We start from the raw sequence: 23,758 nt of genomic DNA, 5'->3' as shown, positions 1-23,758 counted from the left end.
TAAAAATTATTTTATAGTTTTTAGTTTGATGTGCTTGAAAAGCGTGTTTTTTAGTTTTTTTAAACTATATTTTATTGTCCATATAACGTGTATTAGGAGGGTATGAGAATTTGTAAAGCATATTTAGAGACACAAGCGACTGATACCGGGGCCAAAAGCTAGCTTATAACAATTATTATATTAAGTATGAAAAAACAAATTAACAAATACAATTGGGATGTAACGTTTGAATTAACTAAATAACAAACAAATAAATGCTTATATGGAACAGTAAGCTTAATATATATGAATTGATAATAAAATTCCACATTATTTACCTGACAAGCTTCTTTGTTTGAAATATCGAAAATATTTTTAAATGTATTAAGTATTCAGTGGTAATTAATAAATACTTATATGTATCCTTTACCTTTTAATCTAGACAAATTTACATTATCATTATTTATTATTAAACTTGATAGGAAATCTTATTAACTTTTTTGTCATTAATACTATATACTTATTTTATATAGTTATAATTATGCATGTTCGTAGTTTAATAAATACTTAGTTATAGGTAGATATATATAGATAAACTATGCACTATGTTATTATTTGTGATTTATTATGAGTAATAAAGCTAAGCTATTGTCTGAAGTATTAACAGAGGTTGAACGTTATCTAAATGCAAGTGTTTATTACTTCTACAAATTACCTTAAAAGGATGATGTCGTCTTTTAACAGTAGCAATAAACGACAAATTCATGTCAAACGCGTAACTAACCTGACAACCTTATGTAATCTAAGCCACAATATACGAACAAGGATCGTGTAATCAAATTCGGCCTTTTGTGGAGTGGCACGAATTTTTATTAATTGTATTTTCAAACGCGCGTCTGTAGCATTCGCATGGGTGCACACAGGGGACGACAAGAAAATTAAATAAATAAAATATCTATGTGTTTATTCAGTGTAAACATTGAGGATACATTTAAATTTTGTTGTCAAAATTACGCGCCAAAAGTTTGAAGCACAGATAAATAATGAATAGTTTAAATGTTATTGCTAATAAATTTCTTGGCTACGTTCAGTCTAGTGGATCGTGGAACCCATGGATTAAATGGGTTTTGCGCTTTTTCGCATTATCCCAGGCCATCTCACCAGCTGGATGGCCCAGTTCCTACAATTTGAAAGGTTTGTACTATTCATGATTTACGTTTTATTGTTTGGCAATTTGATGCATGATTTACTAACCTGATATAAAATATATGCCAATAAACAAGTATAGGTGCAAATTGTTCTTACGAGTAATTGTACGTAATTGCAGTTGAAAACTAGTGTACATAGTTTTTGATGTATAAAATCGTTCATTAATTATTTCTACTTTCTATATTAAAATCAAAATCTATTACGAAGCTTATTAATAAAATTTTAATTGTTTATTACATATTTACGACTTACGACTGCGTATCTTATTGAGCATAGTAAGTTTTAATTTTTTTTGTGCCTAATGCAAAATATATTTGGAATAGCTTATTAATTAATTTTTAACGAAATACCTATTAATTTTTCTATGTATAACCGTTACAATTTATATCCTTGTATTATTTCTAATGTGCGTGATAATTTCGTGATTCATTTATTAATATAAATTCTGGTTCCAATTTCGGTTCTTGAATATATCTCTAGGAGCGATTTTTTTAAATATCATACGTATTTATTTTACGGACGTACCTAAAAAACGACAAAGGTTTGCATTCGTAACGCTTTTTTATGATATTAATATATTATATACGTCTTTCATTTAAAATATTATATTATAATCCTTAACGGGTGACCATTAATTACATAAGGTGTTTTGGTGGTGATTCATCTTGTTCCCCTCTCCCATACAATGCCGCATGGATGAATGTCCCCAAAGAGTCCATCCCATATGTAACCGTTTTGGGCCTCCTTACAGTAAGACACTCATAGGCGAAGAGTTCTCATAATTTTTCGAGTAAAAATCTTACGAGTTAATTATACAGCTGGTGTTGTTATTTAATCGTTTAAATGATTAAAGATTTTGCAACGTACAAGTTCGATAAGATTATTTTGGCTCAAGGATTACACGATCACAAGGGCATCATCATACTTGTTTTCGACCGTGATTTTAATATATTTAAACACTTGTTTATATGAATCATCTCGTAAATATATAAACTGCTTTTATTTTGTTGAAATAATATTATGTAATTGCCAGGATTAAAACAATAAGCAACATTTATTTCACTGCTCTTTTGTTGTGATGTAACTAAAAGTTGTGGAATGTTTTGGAATTATTGGAAATAGTTTAATACTTGAACTATTTAATTTTCTAGTTATTATAGAACTCCATGCTACTACCCCTGTAGAAAGCCTTTGTAAATAAAAAAAAAACTTCTTCCCCAAACTCACACAAAACAGGAAGACAAGGATTACCTGCCAGAATTTTAGGTTTTATGTGTATAAGTAGAAGTGTATTAGAAAATCGGGAAAAATTAAATCATGCAAAGCATTATAGCCAACTTCATTTGCCAAACATCATATGATTTATGATACTTTCGGGGTGATGTCCGAAAATAACAAATGTCAGGGAATATAATAGTACCTATATATAATATTAATATAATATAATATTATATATTACATAAAATAAATCATACAACCACAGTCAAACATGTGCCTAGATATTTTGTTAAACATAGAATTTGGGGTGTATATGTATAAACAGGCATTTCAGGTTAATTTAAATACTTCAGTCACGCGTGTATTGGAGGCCTAATTACTCAGGAACGGATACGATTAAAAGTAATGCCTGATGCATAATTGACATAAGAATGTGAAAAAAGCGTAATCGTAAATGTTTTTAGACAAAATACTTTAGCTATTTACTAGTTAATGCTAGAAATTAAAGACTTTTTAACGGATTTACCCGTCGTTTCGAAAACTTAACAGTGAGTGTGGTCACGGGAAGACACTTCGGGTTAGATAATATAAATAATAAATCGCGTTTAACATCCGTTAAAAAATCTTTAATTTGTAAATGTATACTCGAATAAAATCAAATACAAGAAAATACTAGTTAACGCTATTTAAATATTTTGAAAAAATTGCAACTACATAATAAATAGGTTATTCAAATAATCATAAAATGTATTTCGAAATTAATTATGGCTCTGTGGAAACATTTAATTATATAATAATGAAATTTAAAAAAAAAATAAGATTTCATGCCCTGATTTGTCTGGGAATTGAAAAAAATTAAACGAAAAAACGAATTAAAAATGAATGGCTGTTCAGATATCACTTTGTATGGATGTATGGTATAATCATGACCGTAAAACTGAAATTCGAGTCGATTTTATTATTCTTATATTCGACGTTACGTCAGTAGTCTATATGAAATCGCTCCATCAATCGATTTTATTTATAATTATTTATAACCATAAAGTTAAATTAAATTTATTTTTAACAATTATATATACAAAGAGATCGTCTAAATGTATCAATTTTATAAAATCACATTAGTCTACCTAATTATAAATTATTTGTATCTATACAATAAATAACGGTTTTGTTATAACTAAATTAACACGTTTCTACCAAGCGAACCGTATTTAAATAAATACATAATAAAAAAGGCGAGAAATAACCATATGGTAACAAAAATGATAAAGTCCTAACAAAATCGATGCATAATTTATTAATTATAGTGTGGTTCAATGTCAAAGCCGTTATTGTGTAAGCGTGGTTGATATTAACCCATTTATATGGAATTTATATATTATACTGGTCAAGGATTTTTTAGCATGGTCAAAACAAACAAATATTTTGATATCGTTCTACTGTATCTCTTTTTTATGAAACAAATAGAAAATTATGCGAAGATAGTTGACCCCCAATACATAACTAAAAATAAGCTTGAGTTTAAAGGATATCAAGATTCCTATTTTATCCCAAAGGAGCATTTAATCGGAACAAAAGTATCCTATTACTCAAGTCAGCTCATACACTGTCTGAGTACCAAACTTTATTAAAATCCGTTTAGGCGTTTCAGCGTGATTGACGGACAAACTTCGAAACAAACAAACTTTCATATTTATAATATTAGTAAGAATTAATTATACTAATTGTATAGTAGACTTTATTAGGCGTACATAGCAAATTTCTGGTAATTTTTTTCGGGAAAATTTGAACAGATAAAATAACCGCTGTCATCATTTATTTAGCACTTGTTATATTTATGATAATCTTTGACGCAGTTTACATTTCACTCTTTATGTAGTAACTATTTAATAATCTGTGCTTTGGTATTAAATTAAATAAAAATACTATCAACAATAAGTAGGTCATGCGACTGAAAGATAAAAGCCTAATATACCTTTATATGTTTACCCCTATACTAATTTAGAAGATTAATAAGGCCAAGATCACATGAAAAGCCTTAATCAATTAATTTCCAATGTCAAGGGACATGCTAATCACGAATCTAACGAACCATTGCAAAAATAACGTGCATATTTTATTTCTCGATTTTGGATTCTCTTCGTATTAAATATTAAATATTTTTTACATAGCCTTTTAATTTAGAACAATTACGTTCTGTGAAACTCTGTCATGACCGCATCGTCAATGAATTTTTATTTTAGTTTTCGCCTGTTATGGATAGGTACTCGTACAAGCTTTCGCCCGAGAATTATTCTATGGAGAATATTATTACGCTACAAATAATTCGAACTCACCTATATTAAAAAGGTTACCAATTTAAGGTCGGTTTGTGGTTACGCTTGTATGAGTAAGCTATAGCAGTGATTCGGATGAAATTTGGGCTGGAAATAGTTAAAGACCTAGACAATTACGGCAAATAGATCAAACATAGCCTTCTATTTCAAAACCCCGCGGTCTTTTTCCATGCTTATGCGCGTATGAAAACTCGCGTATTTGAAGACATTTTTTTTTATCATATAATTATTAATAAACAGTTAATATAGTAAAATCAATAATTACTGTGACATTTATGTATATTTTTTATTTCATTTTTGGTTGAGCTCTCCTACACAACCTTTTTACTGTAAATTATAGAAACAAATCATTTAAAGTAAGAAATATTATATTGGGCAATATTACATTTACCAGTTATTATTAATACATGTTGTCCCTCGGCCCCGTTACAATGACCATGGCCAAATTATTAGTTTTCAATTCACATGTATAACTCTATTAGCCTATAAAATTACTCTAATCTACTAATGCATGATGTGTTGTATTTGCTATTAATATAATTTTAATTGTTTTATCTATTTTTGATAAATGTTTGAATAAGTAGTACATAAACTTTATTTCAGTTTATTAGCATATTTATGAGCATATTACCGCCGGCGACTTGGCCCGCGTCAACAAAGAAAATTCCCATATTAACGACCACGGTAAAAATAGCATCATATGGCCTCGTGACAATCTCCGAAATCAAATCATATCACGATATTGCTCCGTTGCGATGTGTAAGAAAGATAGATAAACAAACAAACACACTTTCGCATCCGGCTAATATTATACACGCGAGAGTTTGTTTGTTTGTATGTGTGGATGGATGGATGGATGGATGTATGGACATTTGTTACTCTTTCACGCGAAAAGCTTACTGTATTTGTGTAAAATTTGCTACAGACAGAGATAGTCTGGATTAGGACATTGGTTATTTTTTATCCGGGTATCACGCGAATAACGCTTCGGGTTAGAGCTAGTTTATAAAATTAGTAAGAATATGTAAAATTTATAGATAATATAGAATAATATTAACCTTAAATTCCGGTCTATTAATTTTTATACTAATTTATTGGTCATATGATAATGTTTGTTAATTGGATACATTTTTCCAATAGTAATTGAAGCATACACTGGTTTTGATGTAATTCATACATCATTATTATAATTACTGAATTATTAATTTGATAATTCCTTTAAAATTCCTCCTGTTTAACTTCATAGTCTAATCTGTCTATGCGATGTATTATTTTATTATTAATTTCTAATAAGTATTTATAATCCAACTATCCTACTCATATTATAAATGCGAAAGTTTGTACGGATGTGTGTGTGTTTGTTGCTCTTTCACGCAAAAGCTACTGAACCGATTGCAACGAAATTTGTTACATAGATAGTTGGACAACTGGTTTAACATATAGGCAACTTTTTATCCCGATATTCCTGCGGGATACAGACTTGCGCGGATGAAACCGCGGGACGCAGCTAGTACATTATAAAGAAATCTTGTTTCAATAAATCCAGAACGATCTGTTCAAAAGTGTTTGATCTAAAAGTTAAATATGTAACATTGTGAATTATTAATTTATCTCTTTGGTTTATAGATGGTGATTCGTTTGACTTCATAGTGGTAGGGTCGGGGTCCGCTGGTGCGATAGTAGCGGCGCGGCTCAGCGAGGTCTACCATTGGCGGGTCTTGCTGTTGGAAGCTGGTGGGGACCCACCCTTTGCGAGCGTGGTGAGTACTTATGCTACTTAGTATAAAACAAAGTCGCTGTCTCTGTCCCTATGTATACTTGAATCTTTTAGAATGTATAAAAACATCTATTCTAAGATAGAAGTATACTAGAATTAACGTGTGTGAAGCCGCGGGCCAAACCTAGTGAAGGAATTAACTGAAATATTTCGCTTTCAATAGGAGTAGTATTTTATTGTATACATGGAATCATGCAAAATTGTTTTTGATTTGTCTTACATACATGTAAATTGCATTTTTTAAATTTTAGTATTAAGAAGGATCAAAACATATAATTTCAAATTGAATGTGGGGAAATAAGTGAAATTATAAAAAGTCATTTTAAACTTTGACCGTGTGAACGTTGTTTATTATTAAAATTGTTATCTCTTTCCAGGTTCCGAGCTTGTTTGCAATACTTGCACAGACAAAATATGACTGGAACTATAAGGGTTACCTCGACCCAGGTGTTGGTCAATCACATCCGGGGGGATATATACCCATATCGAGGGGAAAAATGTTAGGAGGTTGCTCGTCTAATAATTATGAGATCTACGCCAGAGGCGTTCCAGAAGACTTCGAAGAATGGGGGAAAGTAGCACCAGGATGGAATTGGGACTCTTCACTTTATTATTACAAAAAACTAGAAGGAATGACTGACCCTTCCGTCCTAGAGAATCCTAGAAACGCCTATCTTCATTCAACAACTGGACCCGTTGCTGTATCCAGGCCTGATAGTAATTTATACTTTCAAAAAGTAGATGAAATTGTATTAAATTCATTTGAAGAGTTAGGCGTAAAAAGAGTCTTAGAAAACAATGGACCAGATATATTTGGAATAGCACGACCACATTTTACTTTTGCAAATGGCAGGCGCTCAAGTACGGCTGAAGCTTATCTGAGACCCGCAAAAGACAGGAGTAACCTTTTTGTTACGAAATTTGCCAGGGTAATTAAAGTCCTAATAGATCCACAGACATCCCAAGCTTACGGTGTCCGTGTTATTTTAAACTCTGGAGAAATTGTAAATGTAAATGCTAGAAAAGAAGTTATCGTTTCAGCCGGATCGATTGATACACCAAAACTTTTAATGCTGTCTGGAGTTGGCCCCCAAGAAGTACTGGAGAAATTTGATATTAACGTCATTGCTGATCTCCCTGTTGGCAAAAATTTGCAGGATCACTCAATTACTCCTATCGCATTCACAGGGCGGAAAGGTCTAGGGACGGCTGTGCAAAATGTACTCGTTGCTACTGAATTAGATTCCTATCCTACTCCAATACAATGTGGCTTTTTCAAACTTAATCAATCTTATTCAAATCAATACCAATATCGATATGATTATGAAAGAGAAAAGCCACAATTTCAAATTTTTAATATCCACATGGGCGCTACATTATCTCTTGGTGTATATCACGGATGTACCACTATAACTAATTACGACAGTGGAATATGTTCAGCTTTGAGCAAAGCAAATATTTATCGAGAGATAGACCATACTCTGCTTGTACATTTGCATCCCTTATCAAGAGGACAAGTTAGTATAAGGAGCAGTAATCCCTTGGACGATCCGTTAATCGAGATGGGCTATTTTAGGAATCCTCAGGATGTATACAATGCGGTGGAAGGTATAAAGTATATAGCACGGTTAGCAGACACCTCATTTTATAGAGATGTAGGTGGTGAGGTAATCAAATTTGACGTAAAAGGTTGTGAAGGATTGTTATGGGGTTCGGATGAATATTGGAAATGTTATGTCGTCAATACCGTGAGCTCTTTACTGCATCCTGTAGGAACCTGTCGTATGGGACCAGGAGGAGTGGTCGATGAGAGATTAAAAGTATACAATATAAACGGACTGAGAGTTGTGGATGCTTCTATTATGCCAGAAATATCGAGTGGAAATACTAACGCACCTACAATGATGATTGGAGAAAAGGCAGCGGATATCATAAAAGAAGATTACGGCGTGTTAAATGTCATCGACGAATACAATAACATTAATTAATGGTGCTTTTAATTGTTTAATGTGGGGAGTAGCGTGTACCAAATTGCCGGTAATTGTGTGAAATTGCGTAGCCTTTGAAATGATAACACTTTGTTGTTAAACTGGAACAAGGCTCTTTATTTGTTATTAATTTCTGTTATGTATTGTCACAGTAGGTCAAAAGTTATATAAGTATCATATTTAACGAACCGTAAATAACACAGAATTAGGTATTTTGTTTAAGTAGTGTGTGATGTTATTTTTAGTTAATAATTTGGTTTTCTAAAAACATTTAATTATATTAATATTATGTATTAAGTAAAGTTAAGCAGAGTTCATTTTAACGGTCAGTAGTTAATGTGTGCCATTTTTTGTATTGATAAGATTGTTATTTCCTTAGTATTATTTTTTCATAATTTTCTTTCTTTTTTGTTAAATTTGCGCTTAGGATTATTCACGTACGTTTTTAGTCTCACCAGTTTTTTCTTTAAATAATAGTACATTGTAATATGTGTTATATTTATTTTTTATGTGCAATTTTAGTACCTGTTATTGTTTTATTTTAATTTTTAATGGCTGTGTTTTAAAAATAAAGAATAAATATAAAAGAACTGTTGTTACATAAATATCGTTCGAATATTAATATCTTCCTTTGCTTATAACAATATTTTAATTAATTTTATAAATAACTAGCTGCGCCCCGCGGTTTCACCCGCGTAAATCTGTGTCCGTAAGAATATCGCGATAAAAAGTTGTCCAGCTATCTACGTACCAAATTTAATTGCAATCGGTTTAGTAGTTTTTGCGTGAAAGAGTAAAAACATACACAACAAACTACACATTTATAATATTAGTAGGATTACTCTTCTGCAATGCATACGTAATATATAATAAAGCAAAAATTAAGCACTGAGATTTGAATCAGTATGTCCGGAGTTACGTCGTCCTGACAATATAACACTTTCATTACCAAGTCGAGTAATGTCACATCTGTAATTTATTCATCAATATCTTTAAATGTTACTTAGCAGTTAGACACCTTTTTATTTCAATCTATTTATATGGAAATAATAGCTATATATCTACATTTTACAAATGACAGAGGCTACATGGATGCAGAATCAATTCGGAGACATACATTTCCTAACCCTTTTGTAGAGACTCCCAACATTCCTTTGTATCAAATTAAACCGAAGTCTTACAATCAATACGAGAAGCATTATTAACTAGTAAGTAACTATACACAAACAACAATCGTGTCATCCATACATCGTAGTGCAACGGCATTCCATTACTAATTCTTGTATGTATGTAATGGATGGATTACAAAGCGATCTGTCAGTTAATCCCACATCTCGCGACGATCTCACGATCATGACTGCGCTGTTAATATTGGCTTAACGTAGCTGAGCTTAGCTTTACAATTAGTCCTCTTAATCGAGCATGTAATCCGTCATTTGATCAGCTGATGTACAAATACATACAGGGATTAGTTGACCGGCTGTATGGAAATGTTTTTGTTTGCTGTGGTGGCTCCGTGGTGAGGACCTCGGACTTCAAAATTGATAAGTCGGGGTTCGAGACGAAATGTGATATCTGCCAACCCGCACTTGGCCAGCGTTGTGGATTATAGTCTGAACCCTCATAGGAGGCCTGTGTCCCAGCAGTGGGAACATATATGGGCTGATGATGACATGGAAATGTTGGTTTGTAATCATTTCAGAATGGAAATGAAAAGCAAGTCAATCTAAACATGCATATATTTAGATTGAGTTTGTAACATAGAGTAGATGACTGACCCCTATAATGCAAACAATTCAATAATTAATTAGCATAAATCCAATCGTTGTAACATAAGCCTCAATTTTTTTAATGAATCGCAGCTTAGCCGGCATCTCATTTGCTTGAGCCCAGTTCGCTTTTACGCTAAAATTATTCAATTTAATGCACACTCCACAATTTTTCGCCCATTATCGCCCACTTCGGCTTAATCCCGAATAATTTATTATTGAACCTCATTTGTTATGGAGATTCTAAATTGCTCCCGAATCTATGTGTGTCGGTGTCGGTTGTGGAAAGCGTTAAAAAAGAAACAAAAATGACGATTAGGGCAATTCGTACATAGGAAATCTTTTGTATTTTTGTAACGCTTTTACGCAAAAACTGCTGGACTGATTTCAAAAATTCTTTCACCACTGGAAAGTTACAACTTCACTGAGTAACAAAGGCTATATATGTAGCACAGGCGACGCTGGAACGAACAGCTGATTGTTTATAGTTTAAAGGATGTTAGTGAAAATCCCAAGTTATAAGTATAAATTTCATACGAAAAAATTATTTAGAATTAAGCAATGTAATATGATATAGTAATCGTCGGTTTTTTTTGTCTATTTTCCATCACACCTTATAACGAATAAAAATATTGCATATACCAGACACAAACACATAAATATCTTAAATTAGACATAAATGAACAAACAAGATTGCGCCCAATTTCACAATATCCACTTTAACTGTAATCTACAATTATATTACATGTAATACGCTTAACGCTACACAAAGCCGCATAGAAATTACATATTGTTTAAACCACGTCATAATTATCGCAATCAATTTTCCATATAAAGCAAATAATTGAAATTCGGGCTTAATTGATTACATGAACAAATCACCGCCGCGCCTGCATCCACAACCTGATTCGTCTAATTATATTTATAACGCTTAATATGTAACTGTGTTTTTTACAACGCCTTTGTTAAATATCATCTTGAATAATTACGTATAAGATGATAAGGAACGCCGGTGGTTTCGCTAGTGCATTGCTTGCTTAAATAATAGTTGGCTATAAACAAGGGCATTTAAAATTGTGAGGAATACGAAAAAGTCCCTTCTCTCTTGCGTCACTGCGAAATCGCAACTCCTTAAAATATTTGAGAATGAAATACAAAAGCCAACCCTATCGAGTGATCATTAATACTTAAAGTACTTTTATAGCTTACAATTTTTCCAACGCAGTCAGCAGTCAGTAAAATAATATTCCACAACATTAAACCTCCGTTTGACGTTAACCCAACGCGTCATTACCGCGGTGTTACCATTTGTTGTGATCGTTTGAGAATTCGAAATTCGAATATGAAGGAAATGAATGTCTATGACTTCGATTTAATTTTTCTTTTTACATCATCGAGAGCCCGTCTTCGTTGGGATTGGGAAACTTCATAGACAAAAAAAAGAAGTAGTGATTTCCAAATTTAGATAAATATTGAATTACCAATATAATTCTTTATATTTTATATTAGTTCAGTTGTTTAATGAGTGGTCACTTTAACAAAATTATAGTTTTTTAATGGTATTTCAAGTAAGGAAAAAATAGACAGTCCCGGGGTCTTGAATTATGGAGGCGTGGTTCCCGTTACATTGGGATCCTTTCTCGGGTACAGAGATACTTTGAGATCTCTGTACCAAATTTCATCCAAATTGGTTCAGCATTCCGTTTAGACGGCAAGAAGAGCATTTTTTTTTAATGTTACAGTCGGCAATGGAGCTGATGGGACGCCTGATGATAAGCGCTACCACCGCCCATGAACATTTGGAGAGGCATAAGGTCCATTGGAGACCTTACGCCTCTACAAATGGATTGCCGACTATTTGGGAAGGGATTAAGAAAGGATTGGCGATAGGAATAAAGGAAAGGACTGGGAAGGGTAAGGAAAAGGATGTGGGCCTCCGGCTCCCCCACTCACCGAACGAAACACAGCACAATGCTATTTCACGCCGGTCTTCTGTGGGGGTGTGATACTTCCCCGGTGCGAGCAGGCTCAATTCGTGTCGAAGCGTGCTCGACTACCACATACAAAGTATACAGATAGACAGAGTTACTTCCGCATTTACAATATTAGTAAAGATAATTACGATTGATTTCATACATAATTTATTCCAACGCTTCGTTACAAATTCAAGGAATTCCTACTCGATCCTTAAAAAATCGTGAATTATTGATAATATGATAATTTTGCAGGGGAGGAAATATTTGCGAAGCATAGTAGGGGACGGACCCGAATAATGATGTTCTAACAGTCCCCAACGAGACTTTGTCATGTAAACGAGTCAGTTTACGAGCCTCAACTAAGTATTGTCGTGCTCAATTTTAAGGGTCAAACTCTCTGATTGTTTTAATAATTAAGAAGCCTATTAACATTACCCTGGTTTTCATTTGCAAGTTGGAAACTTATTAACGTATTCGTAAATGCGAAATTGATTTAGTATGTATTTTAATATATTTATCCATTAGGTCGTAATGTTGTTTTATGTTTGCAACGTAACTGTATATATTTATAATGGTAATATAAAAGAATCTTAGTCGTGTTTGTAATACATTTAAAATTTATCTAAAAAAAATCATTTCACCGAACCCCGAATAAACGTTACAAAGGGAGTTCATTCAAAAATCATAGCGATACTTTATTCAAATATCAAGAAACACTTAGATGAAGTTCATTTCCATAGCTTTTGTGATGGTAATCGATAGCAGAGGCTCTCCAGGGTAATGACTATTTAATATGCTTCACTAGCTGCGCCCCGCGGTTTCACCCGCGTAAGTCCGTATCCCGTGGGAATATCGGAATAAAAGTTGCCTATATGTTATTACTGTTGTCCAGCTATCTACGTACCAAATTTCGTTGCAATCGGTTCAGTAGCTTTTGCGTGAAAGAGCTACAAACACACACACATCCTTACAAACTTTCGCATTTATAATATTAGTAGGACTAGTAAGATTACCATCTAAAGAAAACATACAAAAGTATTTCACAGTCACTGAGCTCAGTTTTCAATCGTTAGAAAATGGTTATTTATGGATGAATATTAAATTTAAATGTATGTACCTATCGATATTATGAGTTTTTGTACTTCAAAATAGGAATGATGAAAAATTTTCATTGAGAATTTTTTACGCGAAAGAGTTACGTATATGAATCCATCCACACTTACAACTGTGGCGTTCATAAAATTAGTTTTATAAAAAAGGATAAATAAATATTGAGTAAGACATGTTAAAACTCATGTTTTTTGAGTACGCCTACATTAAGGTTCCCCCAAAAAAAAAAAAAGAAAATGCACAAAATAATGTAACTTTATTTTAATTACAGTTCATGTTTAATTATTTTTATCATGCCAATGTAATACTCCATAATCTTCTTTAATCATATCGGCTGCTTTTTCACCGATCATCATAGTAGGCGCATTAGTATTACCGCTTGTTATTTCGGGCATAACAGAAGCATCTACAACCCTCAATCCACGTATATTAAAGACACGCAGTCTCTCGTCAACTACTCTTCCCATGCTACACGTGCCTACGGGATGTAACACAGTATTCACAGTATTAATAACATAACATCTCCAGTATTCATCTGTACCCCATTTAATACCTTCGCATCCTTTAACATCTAATTTAACAATACCGCCTCCCACTTTTTTGTAAAACGATGTTTCCGCTAATCGTGCTAAATATTTAATACCTTCTACTGCAAGTTGTATATCATGAACGTTTCTGTAATAGCCCATTTCTATTAATGGATCATCTAAGTGATCGTCGCTTCTTAAACTAACCTGCCCTTTAGATAAAGGATGCAAAAGCACCAAGGTAACGATGTCCATTTCACGAATAGTATTTGCGTTACTTAAAGAAAAACAAAAGTCTCTATCATACATGTTTATATTTTGGCATGTGTATAAAATACCCACTGAAGCAGCTGCGCCTACATGCGCATGAAATATTTGAAATTGTGGCGTTAGATGATAATTTCTATCATGATAGTGATACGTGTGATTGAGTTTAATAAACCCATTTACAATAGGCACAGGTATCGAGTCTAATTCAGCTGAAATAAGCAAATTTTGTAATGCCATTTTAATTCCTTTCCGGCCTGTTACTGCTAAAGGAACACTTATATGATCCTGCATATATTTACCAACTGGAAGATTAGATATTACGTGTATATCGTATTTGTTTAATATTTCACTGGGCCCGACCCCTGATAGCATCAACAACTTTGGACTGTCGATTGACCCAGCTGATACAATTACTTCTTTTTTAGCTTTGACGACAATGGTTTCTCCTGAATTTAATAGTACTCGAACTCCATAGGTACGGGCTGTATGTGGATTTATAAGAACTTTAATAACCCTAGCGTATTTCGTTATATACAAGTTTGTCCTGCCTTTCGCTGGTCGTAAATATGCTTCAGCTGTACTGGACCTTCTACCATCAGCGAATGTAAAATGAGGATGGCTTATTCCAAATGGTTGTTGTCCATTGTTTTCCAATACTTGTTTTATTCCCAATTCTTTGTAAGAATGTAAAATCCTTTCTTTTATGGATTCATAAATGGAATTACTTTCAGGTCTAGATACTAGTACGGGGCCATTTGTAGAATGAAGATTTGCGTCTATATGATTTTGTAGAACTGAATCGTCGGTCATTCCTTCGAATTTTTTAAAGTAATACAGAGCTGAATTCCAGTTCCACCCTGGAGCTACTTCGCCCCATCTATCAAAGTCTTCTGGTACACCTCGAGAATAAATTTGATAGTTGAGAGAAGAAGAGCCTCCCAACATTTTTCCTCGCGTCATTCCTATGTATCCTTCAGGATGGACTTGACCCACACCTGGGTCAAGGTATCCTTTATAGTCCCAATCATATTCCGTATGAGCCAGCAGAGTGAACAGCCCTGGTGCCTGTAAAATGGATTATTGAATAGACCATTGTTACAGCTACATATTATTAGATACAATCATACACATGGCTTGAGAAAAAGCTATATTTCTATAGTTTACAATATAACGAATAAGGCGAATAACCCATCTTCTCTTAAACCTACTTAAAACAATACTTTATTTCAACAATTTAATGCATGAAGCTTCAGTTTGTAGTTTATAGTTATATTGTTCCCACAACAATGGAGTTGACAGTTTTATACGATATTTGTCTTATTCTTTGCATACCACGCTAGCAATAGGTGGGTCCCCACCAGCCTCAAGCAGCAAGACTCGCCAGTGGTATATCTCGCTGAGTCGTGTGGCCACTATCGCTCCCGCAGACCCCGATCCTACCACTATAAAGTCGAAGGTATCGCCATCTGTTAAAGAATTATTGTGAAAGGAATGGCAAGTTTTATAACAGTCTCTAGTTACCGTAAGCTGAAGAGTAATTTAAGAAGCTATAATTCTTGTATTATTTATTAAGAATTTTCTTCACCGTGGAATTATTTAATGTTATAAATGCAATAAAAATAAAAAAGTCGTCGTTTCACTCGTATGCAACATGAGATTTATCTCTGTTACAAAAATCTATGTCTAACCTACTTGATCTATGTAAGCATAATTAAGTATATGTTATAAAATAATTAATAAATTAATTTTGGAATGTTTTTTATTTAATTAACAACAAAAGTTAAAGCAATGACAGAATCACTTTTTAATTGAATGCCAGAATGAGTATTGAATTTTTAAGTACCTTTTAAATGATAGGATTTAGGCCATCCAGCAGGAGAAAAAGCCTGGGACAAGGCTAGAAAACGTAAAATCCATCGCAACCACGGGTTCCACGATCCACTACTTTGTACGAAATCCAGAAGTTTATTTGCTACGATGTTTAAATTCATTTTATTATTTAAACATTAAAATGATCCCGTGTTTTAAGATTTTCTTAAACTCAAAGATTGTTTTAACACCTTTTTACATTTCCGTACTTTTTAACACTTTTTTTTCGTGCTTTTTTTTATATAATATTAAATATATGTACTACATTCGAAAGGGGTTTTTTGTTCGAATGTTAACACGTACAACAGAAACAAATAGTGGTTCCTAATTGCAAATCGATTTTCGGGCTATTGCATTATCGGTTGAATTTAATTGTATAATTGCATATTAATTATGAATTCGATGTACACACTTATTACTATGTACATAACAATTCGTATTTGTATTAGGTCAATGGCATTACTTGTAACATACTAGATCATGAGTCACGTGAGGATTTGTTGTTATCAACCGACTTCAAAAAAGCAGGACGTTATAAATTCGACTGTACTTTTGCTTTATTACAGAACTTTCGATTGGTTAAAGATTACGATAATTCTTGTTTCATTTAATAGCTGATTTTTCACGTATAGTCCTATTTAAATTAAGTCTAGTTCTGACATTTTGAAAGCGGTTTAGTTGGTGTTGAAACATTTTATGCTTCTTCTAATTGTTCGTTTAAAAACCAAACATACAGCTATTTAAGCTTCATGTATATACCTTGGTAGGTCAGCTAGATGGAAAATGTATTTTTAATAAAAACATCCTCATTGTCGTACAAATAAAAAAAAGTATGTATAGAAAAGACAAACTGTTGTTTTTATTATAAAACCACGTTCATCCTTAAATCAATCGCTAAGTGTATTGTTTGGGCCGATCATTTGTCTAGCCTTGCCCGGATTTACGAGTAAACTGAAATCGACTCACCTGCTTTCTTTGAATTTATTACTGTGCGATTTTCTAATACATTTACGTTTTATTTAGAATAGCAAGTGCATTTGATAAATAGTGCGATCGGATTTGATGATAGCATTTAAGAATGCTTATAATATAAATAATTATAATGAATAAAGGTAAGCCTTTAAATTAAAATTAAATAAATAAAATAAAAATAAGTTTATTTCTCAACCATACAATAAACACATACAAACGAAACGTTGGTCCCGTACTAGATAGTAATTTGTATTACAGGTACCGATACCCTTCCATTGGTAAGATACAAACCTCAGTGTAGGTTTAGCTTTTAAAGCTTTTTCCTAGTTAGGAGTAGTTGCAAATGCGAATACGTTTAGTTACAATATATCTATCTATATTATACTAGCTGACCCGGCAAACGCTGTTCTGCCTTACTCTTATCATTTAGGGGGATGAAAAATAGATGTTGGCCGATTCTCATAGATACCGGATAAGCACAAAAAATTTCATCAAAATCGGTCAAGCCGTTTCGGAGGAGTATGGCAACGAAAACTGTGACACGAGAATTTTATATATTAGATATATAAAATTCTCGTGTCACAATGTTAGTCTCTATACTCCTCCGAAACGGCTTGACCGATTCCTCTGAAATTTGGTAAGCATATTGGGTAGGTCTGAGAATTGGCTAACATCTATTTTTCATACCACTAAACGATAAGAGTAAGGCAGAACAGCGTTTGCCGGGTGCAGCTAGTCTATCTATAAAACAATTTTGCAGCCAGCTCGCACCAGAAAAGTACCACTCCCACAGAAGATCGGTGTGAAATAGCATACTGCTGTGTTTCGTTCGGTGAGTCGGGGAGCCGAAGGCCCATATTCTTTTCCTTACCCTTCCCATTCCTTTCCTTTATTCCTCTAATCAATCCTTTCCTAATCCCTTTTGAAGTCGGCAATCCATTTGTAGAGGCCTAAGGTCTGCAATCGGCCTTACGTCTCTCCAAATGTCCGTGGGCGGCGGTAGCGCTTACCATCAGGCGACGCACCAGCTCCATTGCATAAATATAGGAACTTAGGTTTTCATTGAACTTACTATATTTTGCAGTGTTAGAAAGATCTATAATTAAAAGTTTACTTAAATTACATCTACTTCATTACTTAGTCTTACTTCAGTGCTATTAATTAAAATCTACATTTTTATCTACTAGCTCCCCGCTTGTGGATTTGCCCGTTTCGTTTAGTAAAGGGTAATTGATGATGTTCTCCTGAGATGTTCTATTCGAGGCGGTAAAAAATTATCTCAAGACACAAATATAATACCTTCTAGACTATGCGGATTCTTGTTATACGAATCTTAGTGAAGACCAGCTCAACAAACTGGAGCGATTGCAAAACTTTTGCATCAGACTTATTTTTGGGTTACGAAAATTTGACCATGTGTCAGAATTTCATTGTACGTTAATTGTACGTTGCTAAAAATATATTGTACTTTACCCAACGGTTGCCTGGTAGAGATGGCTTTTAGCCATAAGGCCGCCCTTTGCATACTAGTTTTTGTAAAATTTTATTTCTTTTTTTTATATTTCGTAAGTGTGAAAGTATGCAATAAAGAATAAATAAATAAATAATACCATAAAATCACTCCATTGTGCCGTGAAAGTAAGAAAACCCTAAACAAACTTTCTCATTTAAATATTGGTAAGGATTAAACATACAAACGCTATTCAGTAGATGATAGAGAAATCGTAGGAAATCTTAGGCACATCAATCCTGGAGGCGGGTTATAACTCCGGCAGGATCCATCGCACGGGATGAGAGCGGACGCGCGTTATTTATGCACGCGCCCTTACGAGATCACTGCGCACTGAATCTGATTGAATTCACTCGTGTGTGCGGCATGAGCGGAGCGATTAGCGGTTAATTGGCAATTGTATTGGTGGAGCTGTGTTTACTTGTTCCACTTTGTTAAGCTACGAAGAAGTGATTAATACTGAATTATGAATCACTATTTCTTTTGGTCACACCATTAATGCTGGATCGATTTCGCTAATTATTTTGTTTGTTATGTTAGTTGTTGTCAGTACAAGGTATATATGAATTAAAAGTTTAAGAAATTGTCGTCAAAATTATCAAAAATAAATAAATTAAACAGATATATAGTCTTCACGGGTTTAACGGTTCACACGGAGACAGGAAATCCCCAGTTGGGTCCAGTCAGTCTTTCATAAAATAGTGTGAAATTCAAATCGCTCGTAGCCAAGATCCCGCGCCGCTGGCTACAGGCGGCGGCGCACCGGTCTGTTCTGTGGTAGTGTATTATTCACCTGAATCGTGAACACACTTTTTCCGTGCCACATTACATCTACACACGAGATAAACTTGCAATTACTTTAACATCTACTTGCGAATGTTCGAGAATTTCTTTGGAATATCGCTATAAATGAACTGTATTGTACCTACGGACTACAGAATAATTATATATAGAAATTATTGTTCTTGAATCTTGTATTTTGATACTAAAGTATTGTTGTGAGAAATGAATACTCCATTCAGAATGTGTATTTTCAACATGTAATTCGGTCATTTTCTTCATCAAATTTAAACACATTACACACCTACTAACTATAACTAACTTTCTTTCTTAAAAGTTCGTTTTGACCGTATAAAAAAGGTTTCATTTTATTCCTTACTAGCTGTAACTCGCGGCGTCACTCGCGATGTAACCTGGTAAAAAGTAGCCTATTTGCTAATCCAGACTAACTTACTAACCAATTTCATACAAATACGATAACCTGTTTTTTAAAGAGTAACAAACATCCATACATAAGCATCCACAATATTAGCAATTATGTCTCTATAATCATATAAAATTCTCGTGTCACAATGTTAGTTACCATACTCCTCCGAAACGGCTGGACCGATTCGGATGAAATCTTGTGTGCATAGCGGGTATCTGAGAATGGGCCAACATTTATTTTTCATACCTCTAAATGATAAGAGTAAGACAGAACGGCGTTTGCCGGGTCAGCTAGTAATACATAAATGCGTGCGAAGCCGGAAAGCACCTTAATTTTTAAACATGACAATTAATTAAATACGTATTGTTTTTTTATATATATTTGTAACCCAATCACAATAGAATAGACCAAAATAGTGTACTTCTTATTGAGACTAAGTGAGCGCGTTGGGTGCTAGCAGATAAACCTCAGGAATCCCAATAAGTCCTAACTATTGCAGCCTCGTTGTGTTCGCAATTTCGTTTACATGGAAGATTAGACGCAGTTTGGAATCAACTTCAAAAAAGAAGGATATTATCAATTTAACTGCATTTTTTTGTATTTGTTACCTTATTTACTGAGTATGCCGATTTTGACGATACTTTTTTTATTTAAAAGATTGTATTTCCCTTGTGGCCCGTCTCATTTAGGTCTTGTTCTACCAATTTGAAGGCGATTTATGTTTTTTAATAAATTATCTGTGCCTTATTTTTCATTAATGTTCCGCATATGGATTATTTGGGATTTGAAGTAACCGTTAAATAAAATGTTTTTCACTTGGAATTAGAACTGCTTTAGAATAAGGCGTTCCATATTAAAAAAAAACATTTTTTCTTTTTTTTTATCATCTCTTTTGAAAAAAATTAGTTTTAGCTTTAAAATATTACATAGGACTTACACAGTAAGATCTCAGAGCCCCCAGACCTCAAAATTTCAGCTTTGCAAAAATGACGTACGTCTGGGGGCTCTGGGATGTTGGACTATTAGTGATATTGTCTCGTCAGTAGTTACCCAGTTGAAATAGCGCAACCGGACCGTGTAAATTGGACTTATCATACAGATTCATTTGCATTTTATCGAATTTGATATATTTGAGAGCTTACTAAGGAATTGTATGATGTTATGTAATTAATTTATGTCGAACTTACACATAAGTGTTGAATTGTGTTTAAAATAATATGGAATAAGAATTACTTGTTTATGGATAAAAAATAAGTTGCTCACCTGTTCATTTTTAACCGACTTTCCAAAAACGGCAAAATGTTCTCAAATATATTACATTTGTATTATTTATACATTTGTGTTATTATTGTGTTGCAATCCCTAAGAATGTTATGATTTAGCATTCTAGAACACATAAATATTGTCTTTACCACTTTCATAAAGAAGTAACGTACTGGTTTGAAAATAATTTTATATTTTTTTATAAGTCGCTACACACCACTTGGAGATAATAAACGGAAAAGGAAGAGGTTCTATATTTATGTGTACGTATATTTTTTTCAATTTGTTAATCAGCAAATATAAAAATTATCATGTTTAATAATCATCGGCGGATGTTTGCTACAATCTTATTGAAAGGCGTGTAAAATTTGCCTCTTTGTACGAACTAATCGATGAATATAGATACGATAAATTGTACATTTACACAAAACATTGAAATAGGGATAGTAAAAATAATGCAATCACAATCCCTAACATCCTAAACAAATAAACTATTTTAATGAATTTAGTTCGAAATGAGTTTTAAAGTCCAATTCGCTTTTATAAGGCTTTAAGTCAAGAGAGTTGGCAAAACCTGGCATACGATGGAAGGGAAAATTGTGGAGTGAAAATTTACCCGGGATTTTGTGGGAATCACTCGCAGGCCCAGATAAATCCACTTATATATCGCTTTGTAGACGGCGCGTGGTGCACGGCTTAAAACTTATAGTTTAGATTCTCTTTGACGGGCATTCTTAGTGTTTCAAGTAATTTATGTTAGAAGGGAGTAAATAAAAGTATAATACTATAAAGATTATCATTTTGTAGTTATATATTACATAGAAATCTCGTTTCCTAGTTACTCGTTTATCATTTAAGTGATAATGCCATATATTAGGAAGTTATATCTCATATAAAGAAGTTATATATTAAGAATATTCAGAAGTATGTCTCATAACATGTAATCATTTATTAGAAGTATTTCAAGCATAAGAATGTATGGCTATAAGACGCTTACAAATAATAAAAAATTTAATAGACACAGTCATTGGATTGACTTTCGCCATGCGATTATTTGTTTACAATCCATCGATTGTCTTTTATTCCATAAGCAGTATAGGCAGTATTATATTATCTGTGGTATAGGTATATAAAATAACATAATATTATTATAGTTCTCGTTTATACCATGCAATCATAGAATAGTTTTGTTTACTTTCCTTAAACATATATATAGGTACATGATGAAGGTTACTCCATAATAGACACAACGATGACAGAGAATAAGGAATAATATTGTGGCGGGAATTTGCCTCCATCGTAAAGTGAGACTCACTTTCTGTTTCCACTCTTATTAAGTGTTCACATTTAATTAGATAGATACACAGAGATACGTAAGAACAATACACAAATTATTTTTTAATAGAGAAGCTATGCAGTTTTATCAGTTAATAAGTCAATAGTCTGTTCACGTCTGCCTCAAAAACGATACTCCAACAAAACTATTAATATTTTGAATAAAATATGGAATAATATGCATATCTTATTTCGCGTAAAGGAAATTTATAGCGTCCCCGGACACTTTATTACGGAGGGTGAATTCGCATGTGTTATGATATAAATTATTGAAAAGTCTTGCAATAAAATCGGTTGTTATCCGAGGCGACATGTTGTGAGAATGTAGGAACTTGTGAATAAACTGCGTGCTACTGTGCGTGTGTGTGGTGCTAGTGTGAGAGATTGAGTTTGTGTTTGTTTTATTTGGTGAAGAACAGCTTCTGGGTGCCTTTTATTGGCCAACGACGCATATGTATAACACGTTGTTCATTTAAAACTAGCTTTGCCCGCGTCTTCGCACGCGTTAATTCGGAGTAGTTTAATAGATGTTATTATACATATAAACCATCCTCTTTAAAGACTCTATCTATTAAAAAAACTCATCAAAATCCATTGCGTAGTTTTAAAGATTTAAGCAAAAATAGGGACAGAGAAAGCGACTTTGTTTTATACTATGTAGTGATGAAATTATGGGCAAGGAGCAATAGATTAATAAGAAGGATAACTTGGTGTAGGGATATGTAATATGTATTCTTTATTCTATATTTTATCTAATATCCATAACATTTATTATGAATCAACAATTTAAATTCACTATTTATTCCAGCGAATATCAAATGCAAGAATATTATCTTACCCTCAATAAGTATTTATAAAGTGTATACGGCAATTCATTATAATTTTTGACAATAATCTTATTAAAGGCTACGTAAGAAATCCAATTTACACAATTTGTATACGACTGAACGCAGCATTCTGCTTGTAACTCGCGCCGTCCGATTTTTTCTATAAACGTTGTATTTTACGATCAATACAAGGAGTATGACAAATATTTGCTCGCCCCTGTAATGAAGACAATATCACGGGAAGGGTGCTACGGGCTAACGAAAAGTTGGATGTAAAAAGTGGTGCGACGATTGTTTCTTATATATATACACCTCATATATGAAATACAAAACGAATCAAATTACAGATAAGGTTTACTGATATGAATTTATTGATAATCTTTAATCTTGATATGTTATTGGTAGTTTGAGTGTGAAATACATTTTCCTTGTAGACGACGCTAAATTATTGTCCCAAAAAATAACTAAACGACCTTTAAAAGATATTTTCTATTACGATATTATCTTATAATCAAATAAGATTATTATTTTATTTAAAATATGAAATTATTAATTAACATCAATAACATGAATAAATGATAAAAATATCACGCTTAACCAATTTAACATTAAACAT

The 23,758-nt window shown here is 33.1% G+C and overlaps 3 protein-coding genes across 3 annotated transcripts in view; 1 reads left to right on the top strand and 2 right to left on the bottom strand.

Annotated features, from left to right (window-relative positions):
- LOC119837351 (deoxycytidylate deaminase) overlaps nucleotides 1-11,584 on the bottom strand; it is an 18,515-nt gene extending 6,931 nt beyond the window's left edge. The window contains exon 1 of the mRNA XM_038362908.1: nucleotides 11,486-11,584. The gene's annotated coding sequence lies outside the window, so the exon portion shown is untranslated. The remainder of the gene's footprint in view (nucleotides 1-11,485) is intronic.
- Nucleotides 864-8,997, top strand: LOC119837350 (glucose dehydrogenase [FAD, quinone]-like). Its single transcript, XM_038362905.1, has 3 exons — nucleotides 864-1,173; nucleotides 6,369-6,502; nucleotides 6,897-8,997. The coding sequence occupies exons 1-3, from the start codon at nucleotides 1,023-1,025 to the stop codon at nucleotides 8,505-8,507; spliced, it is 1,896 nt and encodes a 631-aa protein (XP_038218833.1). The 5' UTR covers nucleotides 864-1,022; the 3' UTR covers nucleotides 8,508-8,997.
- A 2,015-nt stretch (nucleotides 11,585-13,599) lies between the features above and the next one.
- LOC119837451 (glucose dehydrogenase [FAD, quinone]-like) lies at nucleotides 13,600-16,361 on the bottom strand. The gene is made up of 3 exons (XM_038363036.1): nucleotides 16,003-16,361; nucleotides 15,492-15,625; nucleotides 13,600-15,224 (listed from the first exon to the last, which is right to left on the bottom strand). Exons 1-3 carry the CDS (start codon nucleotides 16,148-16,150, stop codon nucleotides 13,641-13,643), a joined length of 1,866 nt encoding a protein of 621 aa, XP_038218964.1. The 5' UTR covers nucleotides 16,151-16,361; the 3' UTR covers nucleotides 13,600-13,640.
- Between the last annotated feature and the right edge of the window lie 7,397 nt (nucleotides 16,362-23,758).

The sequence above is a fragment of the Zerene cesonia genome, chromosome 27 (assembly GCF_012273895.1).
Source record: "Zerene cesonia ecotype Mississippi chromosome 27, Zerene_cesonia_1.1, whole genome shotgun sequence".
NCBI classification, from domain to species: domain Eukaryota; kingdom Metazoa; phylum Arthropoda; class Insecta; order Lepidoptera; family Pieridae; genus Zerene; species Zerene cesonia.
This window is presented reverse-complemented; position numbering and strand designations above follow the sequence as displayed.